The sequence below is a fragment of the Lytechinus pictus genome, chromosome 7 (assembly GCF_037042905.1).
Source record: "Lytechinus pictus isolate F3 Inbred chromosome 7, Lp3.0, whole genome shotgun sequence".
Lineage (NCBI taxonomy): Eukaryota > Metazoa > Echinodermata > Echinoidea > Temnopleuroida > Toxopneustidae > Lytechinus > Lytechinus pictus.
In genome coordinates, this window is record NC_087251.1 from 19580196 (window position 1) to 19599702 (window position 19507).

The window sequence follows — 19507 nt, forward strand, 5'->3', positions numbered from 1 at the left end:
ATTAAGGGTTTTTTGTTAAAGCGTTCATTGTTTATTGTTCACCTGTTCTATGTTTAGCACAAGAAATTAGCCAGGAAATCAATGTCTATCTGAAGTATCTGCAATTAGAAGATAGGAAAATGATGATCTGATAAAAATACTTTGCTCATCTCGCTCATTTGCATGTATATTTCTAAATACTGCACTTCTAATTAGAGTCTATTTTAAGTTTCGATATGTATGTCATTATTCTTATTAATCACTACATAATATTAAACTAGGTAAATAAAACATACATGGGAAGGGCGCTACTTTATTAAAAATCTTTTTTTTTAAATCAAATTTTCACAAAGAAACGACGGTTGAAAAAAGTCATGTATACTTTTGTAATTTGGCATGTAGGATGATAATTTACCAATACTTCAGGCGGAATATAACTTTTATATACTGTAGGCCTATATTCGTAAAACAACTTTTTTATGTGAAACGTAATGTTAGAATTGGTGGAAAATGCTAAATTTAGATATGACGTTTATCTCCGTCATATTTTGATATCTATATCAACTATTTTAATAGTCAATACATACTGTGTGATCTACATCATACAAAGGATGACACGCAACATATTTTTGTATGTTACTGTTAAATATTTTATTTGATTCAATTTGATTTAATTTTCTCTCCTGCATACATTCATATAATTTCTGTAAAACATTTTTTTTCATGACATGACATGAGAACCTTTTGACAAATATATATTACTCATTTCGGATATCACAATTAATAAACGGTTTATAATTAATATGTTTATATATATGAAATGAATCTTCAAAAATATACATAAATACAATTTGTTTGTGCTTGAAATTAAGAAAATATTAAAAATAATAATATTCAGAAATAAAAAAAAAAAAAAAAAAAGATTTGCAAAGCAGAAAATGGTTTTCATTAGCAGAATATATGAAAATTGTTACTTCCTCTTTTTGAAATTAATAATTATTTCAGAGGAAGACACTTCCTTCTGTCATTCTATTCTGTTCTCTTATGATACTCTTGACTGTGTTGATATGTAATTGAATTTAAACAAAAAAATACTAAATAATAACTTGAAGAAATAATAAAAAAATGGAAATGAAAACAGACCAACTAAATAATATAAATTCAACAAAAATGAATAAATGGATGAACAGATACATAGATAGATTGCATTAATAAACAAGGATGGTGTTGTTGATTATGATGACGATAATGGTGGTGATGATGATGATGATGATGACCATGCTGATGATGACGACAAAATCTGCGAAATGGACTGAAATCAATTATGATTAAATAAAAGAAATATCCTTTGTAACGCTTGTAATTGTATAAGACATTAATCTCTTAATATCCCGTATTTTTTATCGACAGTCATTAGCGACCACCTGTGTGCATTTAAAACCTGTATTTAGTGGCCACCATAGACGTCTCCGCATACATTCGTAATTCCGAAGCTTCGTTGATTCGGATATTCCGAAGGTTCGTTATTCCGAATGTTCGTAATTCCGCATACATTCGTAATTCCGAAGCTTCGTTGATTCGGATATTCCGAAGGTTCGTTATTCCGAATGTTCGTAACGAAGGTTCGTTAGTCCGAAAACGAAATGAGGTTCGTAATTCCGAAGGTTCGTTAGTCCGAAAACAAAGTGAGGTTCGTAATTCCGAAGGTTCGTTAATCCGAAAAAGAAATGAGGTTCGTAATTCCGAAAGTTCGTTTGTCCGAAAACTAAATGATTAACTAACCTTATTTCGTTTTCGGACTAACGAACCTTCGGAACAATGAACCTTATTTCGTTTTCGGATAAACGAACCTTCGGAACAATGAATCTTATTTCGTTTTCGGATTAACGAACCTTCGGAATAACGAACCTTCGGAATAACGCCACAAATGTTCGGATTAACGAACCCTTTTACGTTTTCGGATTAACGAACATCGAGGTATAGGCAATTTGCGTGTTTCGGAATTACGAACCTTCGGAATAAAGAACCTTCGGAATTACGAAGTGTAACCGATGTCTCCCATTGAAAAAGAATATATATTGAATAACCTGTCTATAAAGATCACCTTTCTCCAGTGGTCATTTGTTTCTTTAATAGACCGGTTCTCACTGCCTATATATTTTGCACGTGTTTATCAAGACTTACTAATTTTGCTCGTGTAAATTAGAATTGCCAAATTTCAATTCACATCCCATAAATTATTTTCTGATTTTTCCGAAACTGATTTGCATATTGACTTGTATTTAAAACTTGTTCATATACGAAAGGGTGTAGATTCCTTTCATTGTTGTAAAATTTTGAAAGACGATGTAATTGAGCCGAGCTCCCCTCAATACAATCCGAACCACGAAGTAGCAGTGCGCTGGCGATTATTTACCAAATAATCAGAGTCTTATGATGCGATGGTAGATTAGGGTCCTCAAATCCGGTAAACGAAGTCGTTCATTATTTCTAATTAGCCTGCATTGTGATAATTGATATTGAATGTGAATAGAGACTCTACCCCAAAAGGACACCGTATAGAGAGCTCACTGTCCGGAAAATTCTCGTTCAACGAATCAAACCGTTTCCAACTCCTTCAAGCACTGGGTTGCATTGTCATATACCCTATCCTACCCCAACTCCTAAAGATCCTTTTAATTTCGATTGACCACAACAGTTAAGATAGATTCTTCCCATTCAAACCTTGGCCGCAAACCTTAAGGTGTTAACGAGGATCGTTAGTAGGGGGTATTGTATAAGTGGGGCAAAATCCCACCCATATCACTACTCAGTCCACTTATCTCGCTACAAAATCAATCCTCATTCGATTGTTTGTTAGTCAACAAAAGCCTCTTGAAAGAGGATAATTCTTTACCTCATTCTATAGGAAGGCGGTAATAAAAGGTGATGGGCAGAGTGAATGGAAATCTATACCCCAAGCCCGTTTTGAAAAGACAACTTGACTTTCTTAACGTACAAATGGGTTCTAGGGAAAGCTTTTATACTAAACTCTTGCACTTTTATTAAATTAGTGACTTATGTAGTGCCACAATACAAAATTCAAAGCATAAATAATATCTTGTGAATAATCTTTTTAGATACATACAGCTAATTTGGTAACAGGTTCAGAGAAATGCGGTATTGGTTAACGTACATCCCTTATTACCATTGACAAAATCTATAACAGTTTAAGTTTCGATTTATATCTTCTGCTTTGAAGAACATACCCACCCCTCTCTATGTTTTTATTTATGTCCTGAGTAATATGCACTACCAAAATACATATTTGGTAGGGCAATGGAAAACAAGCAGAAGGTCTATCCATGTACGTTCTTAAAGAATGAGTTGCCCTCAACTTGAATTCATGACATAATTCAAATACTGCGAGTATGAGGACGTATAAAATATGTGTTCAGTTGTACAACTAGTGATAACAAGAGAAATAGTAATACAACAAAAGGTACTCCACCGTTTGGGGTTTATTCGTCCCATCTGCATTATTTTAATTCATAGCCATATACCTTTGCAATAAAGATTACCGAAATCCATTTGTCTTATTCTTTGTTTCATGCTATTCGAATAACATAGTTCAAGTTATGAATTGAGTAGTAAAACAAAGCATTATTGCGATTGAATCTTTCTTCAAAGGTTACATGGTAAACGATGTACTAAAGTGGCAATTAGTGGCATTTTCTTATGCCACAAATAGTAAACATTATAGTGGGCACACATCGTTAAAACTTATTAAAGCCCCCCCCCCCCCGAAAGTGCCCTCAGCTATCATGGCTATACCGTAGCAGCAGGGAGCTGTGCACGCTGCCTTTCCATTGTATTTAACGCTGAGTACTAATCCGACTTGATGACATCTCGTTTTAAAAAGACAATAATACCTGAGCCTCTTAGCTTAGAATGGGTAGTAATCAGCCCCTATTGTAAGCTTGTCAAGTCCATTGTGCTACCTCTCTTCCTCATTTAGGGTGATCCGAAAACAAGCCCTCCCCTCTTCCATCAAACCATCAAATCGTCCTACACCAACCCCCTCCTATTCTCTACCTCTAAATAGTATTCACAAACCCTTGTTATTCAACGGTCAAATAAGAGAAAGTGTTAAGGATTGAAAAAAGAATGGACGAAAGTGGTTAGAGTGTTTTCTGAGAATGTCAAAAACAAGAAAGAATAAAAAGATATTACTGGGTGTCATTGCACTGGGCCAATATTTGCTCACAAGAGGCACTGATGGCTATTCTGACACACTGCAAAACATTTACATTTCGTCTTTATTTTCTGTTATAGAGTTCATTGCACCTTGCCAATTCTCATGTCGGCAGTTAAAATACGGAAGAAGCGAAGGTTTAAAGCTTAATCAAAAATTTAAACGAAAAAATCAACATATTAAAAGATATATAGCTGGAAGTAAATGCCATGATTTTAATTAATATAATTTATGTCTACTTTGAACGAATTTCATGTAACGTTTACCAACTTTGCTAAAAAATAGGGGTCGGAATCAATGTAATTTTCAATTTGATGATTTACCACTTTTTCATCAATAATTTGACAATTCATATTGTGTGTAGAATTTTGACACATTTGTTCTGCTATAATTTGTGATTCACAATCGAACACTTCCATCATCTCGCCCTCTCTCTCTCCCTATCTATCTATCTATCTATCTATCTATCTATCTATCTATCTATCTATCTATCTATCTATCTATCTATCTATCTATCTATCTATCTATCTATCTATCTATCTCTCTCCCTATATATCTATCTATCTATCTATCTATCTATCTATCTATCTATCTATCTATCTATCTATCTATCTATCTATCTATCTCTATCTATCTATCTATCTATCTATCTCTCTATCTCTCTATCTATCTCATTTTTTTTTACCCTTTTCCTCTCCCTTTCCCTCACCACACCACTTTCTCTTGTATAAATTTATCACGTTTATAATAATTTTGGGGTATCCCCCAAAATAGTTATATTTGCTTTAATATGAGCAAACGAAAGACTCTCTCAGCATGTTTATCATGGATATTGATAATTTAATTTGCTGTTTCCTGTCAACGTAGATGAATACATTTTAAATACTTTCACTTACTACACTATTACATGTCAAAGATTCAAGGGAACAAACTATTTATAAACAAAAGTGTTTCAACAAATGCGAATTCGGCGAAGAGAATGATTGACGTGTAATGTTAAGTTAATGATCACCATGAATGATCACCAATGATCGCCTGATCTTCAAAACATCGACGGAAAGCGATTGTGTTGAATTAAGATAAAGCAAAAAGAAGTGAGAACATTTAAATATAGCCAGTGTCAGGGAAATAAACAAGAATCTATCTTGACAGACGATCGTCATTTTAAATCCCCTTCCTTTAAATTTCCTTCTTTTCTTAAGCGAGCCATTTTGCGCCAGACGTTTCATGTAAGTATCGCTCTCATCGGGGGAACGCCATAAGTGAAAGATGGCCACAAGTCTCATCACAAAGTCTAGATCTTAGACAGGTGGTTCAATAAAGACCCTCTAATAGCACCGTCTTGGCAATTTACACCTCAATCCTACGGGGAAGGTCGTCGTACGGGATGGACATGGGTGAGCACAGGGGTACATGCTTGCCCCCCCCCCTCTTCTTAACTGATGGCAGACCAACCCATTATAGCATTTGTTTACTTTCTATTAATATGAGTGACAATTGTGATAATTGTATGAGCTCTATTACCAGGTCTGTCGATTTGAGGACCACTGCTTCCGTTATTCGACAGCTATCACTATTTAAACGTGCAAAACAAAATTAATTAGTTAATACTATATTGCCAAACGGAATTTAGATAATTATTGTGATCTATTAAGTTGTTTCATAATTCGAATTAAGCATCGATCACATTAGAAAAGGGATGAGAAACTATGAATTACTAATGGTATCTAAGAAATTTCTTGTTATATAGAGCAATTTTTATGAAAACTATCGCATATCAAAGTCTTATACTTTAAACGAGGATTATGATATATGATTAACGAAGCTGAAATATACGTCTGTAGTATTTATAATCTCAACGATTGTCATAAGTGCTTTCATACGGTAATGTCGCCATGACAATGAGTAACATGCATGACTTTATAAAAATCTCTTAAAATCTCTTAAAAAGATCTAAGATTGTGCATTTTTACACTTCAACCACAATAAAAGCGATTTAAGTATTTTTGTCTTAATTGCTTCTCACATTGGCCATTATCAAAGTATTCTGAATACTAAGCACATCATGAATAAACCAATTCACAGAATAAAGACATAAACTATTTAATTATTCAAGAACATCTAATTGCTTACTGCATTTGTGTATATACTGTTTATATGAGGAATATTATGCATCATTACTTATTTCTTCATTTTTACTTACTATCCCTGCAGAGATATTTCAATACCTACTTGCAGATCGTGGTATATTTATTTTATTAATTTACCCCCCCCCCCACCATCATTGACCAAGATATACCCGCTGCTCTGCTCATCACACCAAATAAATACTTGTACAAATGAGCTCATCTTTTGTGGGAGGGGTTCTTTTGACAGAGACTGTCTTTTATAATCCACTGTCATTTAGAAAGAAATGACTCGAGGCCTGCATGACGTAGTAGAATAAAAACCTGACAATTTATCGAAGAGAAGAGAAATAATGAGAAAGGGATAAAAGGAGTAAGGATCGTTGATAATGATTGGTAATTAGAGAGATAGTATGACGTGCATATCTTCAGGCTGGGCTTGTCCAGTTGTAATTACGTTTATGATAGTGAGATGAAGGGAAGTCTGTCTACTGAGAGGGAAAGGTGGTCAATCAGAGGAAGAAATAGCTAGAGTAGGGGAGAGAGAGAGGGAGGAGGAGGGGAGGCAGAAGGACGGGGATCGAACGAAACTTGGAGATGCTTATTATCTCTTATATAAATTGAGCTTATATAATCAAGTTTAATCATTTATCCAATATGATTTACACTCGGTTAATGTTTAAAACATTTTAAATCATTTATAAATGACCTATATACTAGGCAAACTGTAATGTACTTTGCACATATAGCATTTTGGCATCGCGATTCCACTAATTTTCTCGATCTCCATGATTTCGAAGGAATATCATGAAAAATAAAAAAGGACAAAAATCACTTAGACAAATTGATAGAAACGTATTACGTTAAATATCGTGTAAACATACAAAACGAAATATTACTCCGATATGACTTCCGCTGCAATTCTAAGCCCATAGCCTGAAGGGTGAGGGTTAGTATACAAAACATGTAGTCAACGGCAACGCGATGAAATATGGCGCCTCTGTAACCTGCATGCCACAAGTGACCGAAAGAAAAAAAATCATACACACCGCCCGCTCACAAAATAGGAGCAATTATGTCAAATCATATTTCCCAAAGTAGGAGTTGAAGTGTCGAAAATTGTTAGGCTTAATAGGGCAGAGAAGATTCAATTTTGAGGAGGAGGAATTGAGTGTGGTAATGCACAATGAGGTCTCATCTTTCTAATTGCACACCGCTGCTGGATAGATAGAAAAGGCATGGAGTCACACAGATTTTATTTGATTTCGCTCTATTTCTTTCTTCGTTTTCCCCTCCCTTATCCGCGAAGAAAACATGGGGGCAAATTAATGAGACGCGGTATCATGCTTCTCGGGTGACATGGTTTTATTGGTTGGCGAAGAACTTGTCGGTTTTAATGTGAAATTAGATTCACTTTGACTCCTGTGTAACCTGTATCATGATACCTGCACGAGGAATTGTCATAATACATTGACTTCTTTTGGCGAATGTGCCGCCTTCTCTCTCAAGTAAATACATGTATAAACGCTGAAATAGGAATTAAATCAATTCATGAATAACGAAGGTTGTGGGGGAAATATCCGGTTAGCAGACCTGAAGATATTGAAGAAAAAACAGATTGGAATTGTGTTATCGAAAATTTATGAACTCTTCTTCAAATATATCTATAAATCATGGACATCTATTTTACAACTGGAAGTTAAATAACGGAAATCTGTTTATAAACTGTATTCCTTTTGAATCGACTCATTTGTGCCATTATTGTGTTTTATATTTTTTTTCCAGAACTCATTGATATTTTCAACATGAAATACCAATAACACACCTTTTTTTCAAAAATTATGATTTTAATGCTACAAAAATATTATACCCGAATAATCGTCCTCCTTCAACCATGAATATATACTTGGAATATATTAATTATCCATTTTTAAGTTATGACTAGAGTAGGCCCTAATATAATCTTGACAAACAACAATCACATAGATTTGCTCAAGGTTGTTATCATTTTAGCATGTATTGTTTTGGCGTTTTGTTCAACCAATGATGACTCTGAACGACCCCTTATTAATGATGGCGGTGAAATCTAGTACACGAGGGATACAATGTTTGACTTCATTTCTACTTAATGAGTTTACTCAGTGATAAAGATAGCCCATGCAATTGAATTACATCCCTTTCAACTCAGTCATTGCTCATTGCGCTAAGTAACTCGGCGGGATTAAATAGTAGTGTAAACAAATGAAACATGGAAACGCTTTAAAGGCTATTTAGGTAAGGTAATAATGATAATACAAACCGTGACTACCTTTTATTTTAGCGTGGGAAATGTCAGCAAGAAATTGGTGCAGAATGTTTTCAGCATGTTAGTTGATAAACATAGGTATTTGAGTCTGATTACTATATAATACATACGCATACATTCTGCATGTTTATTGTTAAGATATGGGTGTGGTTTACACATATTAATGGCGGATTTAGAGATAGCGAATTGATAGATGTATGAAAGGCTGAGTCCGAGATTTTTTTTTCTTCTGAAATGTATATATATCCCATGTGAGATAAGTCCACCCTTTAATTAAAAAAAATAGTTTCGATATTTTTTAATAATTGAATAGTACTTCAATTATGGATATGCATTAGAGGGATACAGGTAGTGGTCAGGAGAACAGGGGATATTTAAGGCATATCCCCTTCTCGATTTTTTTTTTGGGGGGGGAGGGTAGGACTGGCGGGTCGTTCCCACTCGAACTTTAGAGTTTAGATTCTAATGTCCATTTTCGCAAGTTTTAGCCAAAATGCCAAATTTTGAGGAATCACTAAATAATTTCGTAGAAAAATTACTTTAATGGGAAATTTATTGCCCCTTTTTCATTTTTTTCAGCTTGCTCCCTTTGCTCACTCTCACAACATTAATCATCCTACTTTGACATCTCAAAACAGATTTGAGTTGGTGAAATATGGCACTCATAACATAAAATTGCCAATCCTTCGTGTTATTCCGTAGGCATATAGGAATCGGGTTTTCATGACTAAAACTCATGATTTATAGTTTGCAAGCGATCCACTTCGTAGAACATTGCAGCCCTTGGGTAATTACTAAATTAAGCAATATATTTTCTCTTCCAAATAATTTGATTCTTAGTACTACCCACTTTATTCAGATCTATAGTAAAGTGTCTGGATATCCTATAACAAGGACCAATTCAAAGTGCTTGAATTCATAATGGACACCCCCACAGAATGCGACGAGGTAAATATCTTTTTTATTTGTTCCCTCTCCAAATAGCGAAATATTCAATTTGATGGTTTGTGTGAAATTCCAGCTGCAATCAACGCACAATATAAACTCATATTATCGAATGACTTGTCGTCATTATGTTCAGATATTCTGTCATGTTCTCGACATTCTGACATCTCTCTCAATCTCCCTTTCTCTCTCCGTCTCATAAGACGGCTACCGTTGAGAAACTTCAAACTACTCCTTTCATTCCGATGCCGTATTTACCTTCCTTTTGATAGTCCTATGTGGACAGCATTTTTCACGGATGTAATTTGTCATTGTGTCAGCGTGGAATAATTGTTGTGTCTCTTTATTCAGAGGGTGTCAGTGGAAGGGGTCACTTTTCAAAGTGATTCGGGAAGTAATTGTTGGATTGTGGTGACAATCTTTTATTCCTTTTTCCAGCTTTGCTCATCTCCCATCTTTCCCTGCCACTCTCTTCTCTTTCTTTCTCGATGGGTGGGTATTGTATGGCTTCTTAACGCCAGTGAAAACGGTCAGGTTATGAGCTGACTGTAAATTCAGGCCTTAGCCGTCTATTCAGACCGCGTTTTGGCGTTGTTGTAATAACAATAGCAGTAATTAGTGTCAATTAAAATGCGCGGATTGCCATCGCCTTTAGCTCTTCCTGCGTCAGCCTCTTCGTAGAGAGGAAGGGTCGATGATTGTTATTTCTAAAATGGATAGACGTGTTTGCCCACCATTCAATCTTGTGGTTTAGCAATCCATCGAGTGAGTGTGATACACTCTGAACACACACACGCACGCACATGATATAAACTGACTGAAGCTAGCAGCAAGATAGAATCAGACTGTGCGCGTCCCACCGCCTGTTGGCGCACTCGGTGCAAGTTTCGTCTGACAGAGCTCCTGCGAGAGAGAGGGTGGGAGAGAAAAAGGGGAGTTGCTATTGCGCAGACTCGTAGGAAAAAAGGGGGAGGGCCCGAAGGGGGACGCATTATTATCACGGGTTGCTATTCTATGGCTTGCGATATGAGCGACCTCATATGATAAGAAACTTGTGCACCGGAATTAGTTCATCCAGGCGTAAAGATATTCCACCCTTTTTAGCTCCACTCATTTTGGAAGCGAGCAGCAGATTCGACTATTCTTCTTGGTGTAATTGGACCTGCTATTCAGCCAGCCCATGTGGTCATGCCTTTGTTTCTCTTCAGTGTGATTGGCAGGCGTGACAGTGATTGACACAGTCCCCTTGGTGATGGTCCAACAAATTGCTCCTAAGCCAATCGAAAACCATTTATCCAACAAATGCTTAGCATGATAGCAGTGATAATATGAGTTGTGTCACAAGCCGGGTCTGATAAAAACTGACACATATCTCAGCTCATAGACACACCCCAGCATTTAGCTCAAATGGTTTGGACGGAGTCGGAAACATCGCCAAGCGACCGGGGCGCTATGAGAGCGGCCCAGGCGCTGGCGCAGTATTACAGTATGCATGATCCACGAAGTAGTGAAGGCTTGGCAAGATTAGCCCACATGTATAGTAGCATGCAACCGTTTGTGCCCTTTCCTGCCGCAGCGCCGGGCGGGACACTTTTCCCGCTCCCGACAGCCCTACCGACCCTCTGCTTCTCCCCAACTCAAATTGCCAGCGTTTGTGAAACTTTGGAGGAAAGTGGAGACATCGAGAGATTGGCCCGATTCCTATGGTCCTTGCCCGTTGCTCCCGGGACTTGTGAGGCACTGAGTAAGAATGAAAGTGTTCTACGCGCAAGAGCCGTCGTCTCCTTTCATCAAGGCAACTACCGTGAACTCTATCATATTTTGGAGAACCACAGATTTACTAAGGACTCTCATGCCAAACTTCAGGCCATGTGGTTGGAAGCTCACTACCAAGAAGCAGAGAAACTCAGAGGAAGACCACTGGGTCCTGTCGACAAGTACAGGGTCAGGAAGAAATTCCCCCTACCAAGGACCATTTGGGATGGAGAGCAAAAAACACATTGTTTCAAAGAGAGAACGCGGAGTTTGCTCCGAGAGTGGTATCTTCAAGACCCTTATCCTAACCCTACCAAAAAACGTGAACTGGCTCAAGCCACAGGACTTACACCGACACAGGTCGGAAACTGGTTCAAAAATAGGAGACAACGAGATAGAGCTGCAGCAGCTAAAAACAGGTAAATATTCATTTTCATTTGAAAAAAAATATTTGACTATGAATAATACATGTTATATGTCAAGCAAAAGCATTAACCTATAAGGGATCTTCTGTATAAGAATGTGGATTGTTCCCTTTGTTTGGCCAATATGATTTGATGATGATTAAAAAAATATATATTATATCATATTTAAGCTTTTTACCGACTGATCTTAAACCCAAACCCATTACAGAATCTTTAACCATGGAGCTGACGATATCACACTGCTCAAATATCTCTATAGGGGTATAAAAACGTCCATAATTTCTGAACATAATTTAGACTGAGTGAAAATTTCTCAGACCAAGAGCAATTTATAAAAAGAATCACAATGTTATTATGCCAAACCTTATATTGCACCGTTTGTAAGACAGACAAAATAATGTGTAACAATCGAAAATGTGCAAAAAGATATGCACAATAACCACAGTGAAAGCTGAAATATACACATTACATCAAAAGTAGGAAAATAATGTAGTATGAAAATGGTATTGCTATTTCATTTTACCAGTGATGATAATAGTGGAACATTAATGAATACTACTATACTAGGGCAATAACCGCTGCTTATTTATATTACTGAGGTGAATACTTTAATTTTGATAGATGAATTTCCATGTATATTATCACTTTACAATATCATGTTGTGCACAGTATTCCTTATATCAGTGGCCGTTTTCTATACTCATGTTATGTGCAACTTCAATAGTTCAATTACATTTCCCTGTAATACAAGCACTTTTATCCTGACTCTAAAAGTAATGAGCTCTGTCATTTAAAATCCTTTCTTGGCGAAGGCGTCAATTCTGTGAATTCCAAAGCAAAACACAATGTTACCAGTCTTGTAAAAGTATCAATTGATGTTTAATGTCCCGCTTTTATCCCTATTCCATTGACCGTTCGGCGCAAAACACGGGGCATTTGTTAATTGGCCTCGAAACACGAGAGAAAACCCGCCGCACCGATCGGGCGGGCGTATGCTCAGTCACCGGTCTATCGCTTCGCTGCTCGCGGCTGCTGAAATCTAATTCCTTTCGGCACAAAGTACTTTCCATGTTGCGGAAACGAATAAGTTACAAAATGTCATTCAAGAGATAATAAAAACTGTTCTTATATTACTTACCAGAGTTACGTTGCGTTTTGTGTTCTTACAATCGTCAATATCCGCATGAAACACTGTCAAAGCACATCGCAATCTCATTGAGAGAGCCAATTTTGTACCTTCAAAAAGAAAATAAAAATTGAAAAGTCGAGTTTAGGACTCACATTTATATGTAGGAGATGATTACAACCTTATATTTTATAACCCTAAATATACAACTATTACTTGTTTGATTTAGTTAGTCGTGGTAACCACTTCAGAACTTCTATTTTATTCGAAGAGCAGAAGAGTGCGTGCCCGAGTTAGCATATTTTTCTTTTAATTAAAAAGTATGAAAAATGGCACAGGAAAAAAAAAACGTTTGTTATTATCATTTGGAATATTAAGGGACTAGGTCTTGGATGGAAAACGGAAGATGATCTTTAAAGTTTCAACTTCGTAGTAACACCATATCAAATATCAAAATGGAACAAAATGGAACAAAAGATACATTTGAAATGGACAATAAAGAGCAAAGTAAAAGAAGTTTAATAAATTAATGAATCATTAAAAAATGTTGGCACATGATCACATCTTAAAATGTACACGTCATGATTTTTTTATTCAAGAAAATAAATGCTTGTGAGTTATAATCATGTATTTATTATGGATAGAAGCACATATAGGCCTACATGGTACTTTAACGAATGATAATACAAAAGGGCCTTTGGATGACAAAGAAATGAAATGAGAGAAAAAAGTGCTCTGTTTCATAATAATTTGCTGATTATGACAATGTATTACATTTATATATAAACGATTAAGATTTAAGTGATTAATTTTTTGTAAAATTTTATTTCGTTGTAGGTAGTAATATCATATTACATGATTAGTTTGTATTAGGGATTTAAATAATTAATATTCGTATTCTTCAGAATGAATGATATTTAGAGCACGCTTACATTTCAAATATCAATTTATTGTATCATATTGATATGATAGAGCCAATATGAATTTTAATTTTCATTCCAAGAACTAAATATGACTATATCATGGAGCTATAAGATATTACTTTTAATATATTTTTATTCGATTAAACATTTAACCGTAGAGTTAAACACGTTGTGCTGGTCAATGTTTCAATGTGTGTAATTTACACTAATTTTATTGACATAGCACATTTCATAGCAAATGAAATATTATTTGATATTATAAGTTTTCATAAAGTACACTTCCGTTACTTATTACAGGCCAGCTTTGGAATAGGGATGCTATCAAAATGTTTCACAGGAAAGCGTTCCCCCTTCATATATTAACTGATTTAACTCTACGATGTGAGCCATTTTCATTCATCAGTCACGGTACTTGTCACCTTAATTATAAATCAACATTTCATTCATCGAACCGTTCGTTAAGAAAACCTCAAATTGAATTAATTATCACACCTTGTCTTCCTAATTTGATTAATATCCGTTCTCAATTTCCCTTCACCAACCTTCATGTACATGATGTAGTGAGTAATGGATCTTTCTCCTGGGGTAGTTTTGTTGTATCTTCTTTTTTCATCATCCTTTCTCCTCCAATATTCCTCCGGGGGTCGCCACTTTCCCCGCATAAACACACACACAACATGGTGGTGGGTTTCATTATAGTAGCATTGATACCCCCATTATTTGTGAAACAAATTGGATGTCCCGGTACTCGGGGCCAATCGTTTTCCTCTCATGTTGTACCGATGCGAGTGCCACAACCCGGCGGATACGTGGGGAATTTTCTTCTCCGTTACATCTTAATTCGAAGAAAGTTCGTCACTTAGCTGTAATGCAAGCCCATTGAAGCCAAGTGTCTGTCTAATTTATCATTCCAGTTATAAAACCTTCCCTATAATCGCCTATATCAAGTTTGGCTAAATCTAGAGATAATTCATTTTCAAAATTTGATTTTATCTTCAGATAAAATAAAGGAGTGGATCAATTAAACTTACTTTGTGTGGAAAATGTCTTTTTAAGATATATCGGGTACAATTTACGACAAAAATATCTAACTTACCCCCCCCCCCCCCACCAAAAAAAGTGGGATGCCAGACAAAAGGGAGAGTTGGCCTTATATCATGTATATGCTTAGGCCTAAAATCATGTTTATATCATGGAATATGCTGAAAATTCAGAATGTAAATTTCGAATTTTAAATTACGCAATCAATAAATTTATGATTAAACTTTCAAGGATTCTTCTTTGCAGAAAAAATATAAACATTACCTACAGAGGGCGCTAAACATACACAAAGCCAATTTAAAATTCAAATTTTGCGAATGAAAAAAAATCCAACTTTCACCACACATTGATGAGATTCGAACAATAAACATGTAGTCCAATACAATTCTTATCATTGAAGCCTTTTCAGAAGATGTAAGTTTTGTTTTAATCTTCTTATAATGACATTGTAATATGTGTTTGACCAAAATCATGATGAAAATAATGACAAGGGTGACCGGCGGAAATAATGAGTATAAGCATGAAAGTAGTAAATGAAAAATAAGAGACAACCTATTAGATAAATGCACCTTCAAAGTCTTGCGTGATACATTAAATTATTTGCTCCTTCTGTCTTATATGGAGGAACTAACGAGGGTTTGTAATTACATCTCTGTTTAGTTGTCATCATATAATCACTACTTAATTTCTTTATAAGCAATGCAATGTAAGCAGAACCGGAAATGGTAAAAGTAATGACGACAGTGATTTTATTTACAAGAGAGTCGTGTTAACTTTTATGACAAGTAAATTGAAATCAAAGTTAATCTATGTTTGATTAATGAATTTCACAATAAAAATATTCAATGTTTATAATGAAAATGGAAAAAAAAGAACATTTACTTCTCAATTAGAATTATGTTTGCACTTTTTCGTTAATTGGTTTTTGCTTTTAATGAGGACTTGCTTAAAATCCAGCTTACTGTAAAAAGCAAGTTTTATCTTTATTTAAACATGGATCCTACAAGAACAAATGCCTCTACAAAAAAGAAAAAAAAAAGAAATTAGGGATGAAAAACAAGAAAGTTGTGGCATTTTATCAGTTTTCATTATATAGGTGAAATGATTTTGATAATACCGTAGTGAACGAGAGAGCTACTGATCAATACCTCAGTTAATTATCTTTCAAATTGTATGAACTCGATTAAAGTTGAACATTCGCAATTCATGGGAAAATAATATATAATGGATAATATTATCAGTGTTCCTTTATTGTTTAAAGTTCTCCTTTTTCTTCATTTAAAAAAAATATTTAATGATGATGGAAGCTAAGTAGTTTACCCCACCAACCGTTGATTACTTAAGTTAAACAGGCCTATTTAATTCATAATTGATTAAGACCAAACGTGTAACTGGAATGGAGGTATCATAATTATGGCAAAGTAGATCGCACTACTTACATTCAACAAATGAATCTCTATCATCAATGCTAATATCGTTTTCATAGAATACAGTGAATAGTGCTCACATTACTTGTCATGTCTGAGTTAGTCATTTTCATTCCTCCACTGATTGAACTGTAATAAAAAAACCCGCATTATCAAGTTCAGACGTGATTTCAATAAGAAAACACAATTCATGAATATCAGGTATTGCACCTCTATTTCCGGTTGAGTTTGTGGAAAGAATCATTACACTTGGGTCGAGAGGGTTAGCCAAACTGTAATTTCATTTGATAAAACTGTTCAATGTGTTTATTGTTAAGCATTTTTGTTCTTTAGAGATTCAAGTGAATAATGTTTAGAATTAGACAAATAAAAAAATAAAAGTAAAGGTGACGGACCATTTACACCAACGCTTGAGTATGACGGTATTATCACCAAGTTAAACTACAATGGCACTGGTGGACTGATAGAGTAAATATTTAGCGAGATCTTGAAATTGATATTGCGGTAATATTTGTGTCTGTATTAGGCCTCTGCATTGTCACTAGTTTGTTCTAGTCCCAGTCATATTAAATCAGCGCCACTCCATTAGTCCTCTATTACATGTGTACATAGTGCATTTGTTCTATCAGGTCGGCGTGTCTAAATTCTGTTTTTTGTAGTTTTTATTCATCTATTGTCGTGGATTTTGGTGGTGTGTCTGGTGGGATATTTTGTTTCTGGGCTGGTACAACCCTTATTTCACACTCTTATGTTCCCATGGTATCATTTATTATCCTAACATATCTCCTCGACGTATCATGAGACAGTATATTAATATTAATTAATCATGATAATTGACTATGATATCATTAGTGACTTTGCTGTTTCGGCGAAGATTTTGTGATCTTGTGTTGCATTTACCATTTACTGCTTTAAATTTGTTATTAGGGTAAATGTCAAGAAAGAAAGTGAACCGGTTATTACCTTCCACATTAGTTATCATTCCCCTCACATTAAATAGAAAATTGTCGTTCAAACGTTGAAGTTGGAAATACCAAATGGACTCCCACACCGTACTCTAAGACCGATACCACTATAAACGTGAATCCTCAAACATTTTCATGATATATAATATGAATAATTAATAAATTCCCAGTAATCAAATATAATTTCGTATATATTGAACAAATAAAGACATCAATGATGTACATTTTAATGCATTAAATAAGAATATTGTTTGAAGTTTGGAAATTAAAACGAATAAAACAAAAACGCAAAAAATAACAAACGACATACGAAAGTGCACGGTGAATGATTTTTTTTCTTCTCTTTCTTGGAGATTCTGAAGTGAGTTCGCAGTGAATCATTGGTGATTTGAAGGCGAATCGGTTACTCAGATGGAATTTCGATGGCAAACCTGTCAGACTAGTCGATGTTTTATGCACACAACAGGGTTAAAACAGGCTGGCAAACTGACGGTTTAAGTGGTGAGTTTGCGGGAAGGGGTTACATGATAAGGGTTTGTTTGCCACGCTTAGGTACACTGTCAAAAGCCTCGCTTAAAAAACCACTCGACGGCTATCACAAACTAACTTTCACTCTCTGAATCTATTTAGATGTTGTTGTTACTCTTTTTTTTTCGATCTGGAAAGATGTGAAATTTGCTTAAACTATAGTATGTCTTTCGAGAATCGCTCTCCGAACCCTAAACGCTCTTCAGATTTGACGCTGGACAATACACATCAAGAGGTATCACCGTCTCAAGATGAAAAACAAACAAGGCGGGGACATGTTCGATTAGCATATTTCACAATTTATCCTCCTGTTCGTTGGCAAAAAACAAGATGAGTGTCATTTCATGATCTTCATTGACTATAGAGTTAGCGTTCGAACAAAGGGAGCGCTTTTATGCCTGGTTGCCACATAAGCTTGGGGTACACATTCCCTGCTCAATCGCATCGACTGGGCATTGTGTATGTGCACATAGGATATAATAAGTCATGAAAGATAGTCGAAGTTATGTGACAGAAATAAATGAATCTCATGTCAATTATGGATCCATTGCTCTTTTTTGTTCTTGGTTTTTCGTACCAAAGTTCGATTATGTATTAAGGAGTGCTCAATAGTCACCAGGAAACAATGATAAAGAAAGTAATATCTCCCATACACGACGATCAAGCGGATATATATATATACATGTATATATATATATTTTTTTTTTTGGGGGGGGAGGAAAGTATTTTTTTTCAATTGATAAATTTGGCTAGTTAATGGAATTAATTTATTTCTATTAGCATTGATAAAATATCCTCCCTTTTTATCGGACGTTGATGCATGTGAACACCCAGATCTACTGCATTATTGGCGCGTTCAATTGGGCTCTAATAATTATGTACCAGGGCGCCCCCTTTAATTTTTGAACTCAGTTAAAGGGAAGTCAGTCACATTCAAGTTTATCACCGAAATAATATTACTTATGATGAATATCAAATATGAAGACTGTATATTTCGTAGACTTTAGAAGAACAGACGGCGGTTGGGGACGAGTATTGTTCTGCCTATTATTGGTTTGCCCCCTCCTATTAATATACTCTCCCCTCTTCTTCTTTTCTCTGTCTCTCGTTTTGCGAATGAAAGTTGATAATCACTGAAATATTCATGCTCACGAAGATGTCAGTGTGGTGGGGTCCCCAATGAACCACACTGATAGCCCCTCGCGCGTCTCAGCTAATAGCCATGGGACTCCGGGTTTCCGGGTCGGGATGCCTTCCAATTCGATAGAAAGACAGACATTAGAAGGGTCTACCCGCGTCTGTGTTATGCGTATCGTTCCTCCCAATCGATCTCATTCAGTGAATAATATGTCCTTCTGTTACGGATCATAAAGAAGGTGATAGGGCGATAGACTAGAAGAGAGAGAGAGAGAAAGAGATACAGAGATAGAGAGAATGAATGATAGAAATTGACAGCGACATAATCGCAAAGTCATATCGATATCGAACTGGCATGTCACCCTTTTCCTCATCTCAATTCAGGTCTAATCTTGATCTTATCGTATGCAACGAGGCTATGCAAATAACTTTTATAAACGCAAAAAGACTGACCTAGTTGAACAATACTAGATTTCGCTTTTATTCATATTTCGCTCATTCTCTTCCATTTTTATTTTCAGTCTCTCTCTCTCTCTCTTTCTCGGCTTTGCCTGCCCCCATAACCAATCGCAGCATGCACGAAGAGCCACG

At 35.6% G+C, this 19507-nt stretch overlaps 1 protein-coding gene across 1 annotated transcript; it reads left to right on the forward strand.

Moving 5' to 3' along the window:
- The first annotated feature begins 10442 nt into the window (after nucleotides 1-10442).
- Nucleotides 10443-17512, forward strand: LOC129264799 (homeobox protein SIX6-like). Its single transcript, XM_064102164.1, has one exon. The coding sequence runs from the start codon at nucleotides 10997-10999 to the stop codon at nucleotides 11765-11767; it is 771 nt and encodes a 256-aa protein (XP_063958234.1). The 5' UTR covers nucleotides 10443-10996; the 3' UTR covers nucleotides 11768-17512.
- Nucleotides 17513-19507: the final 1995 nt, after the last annotated feature.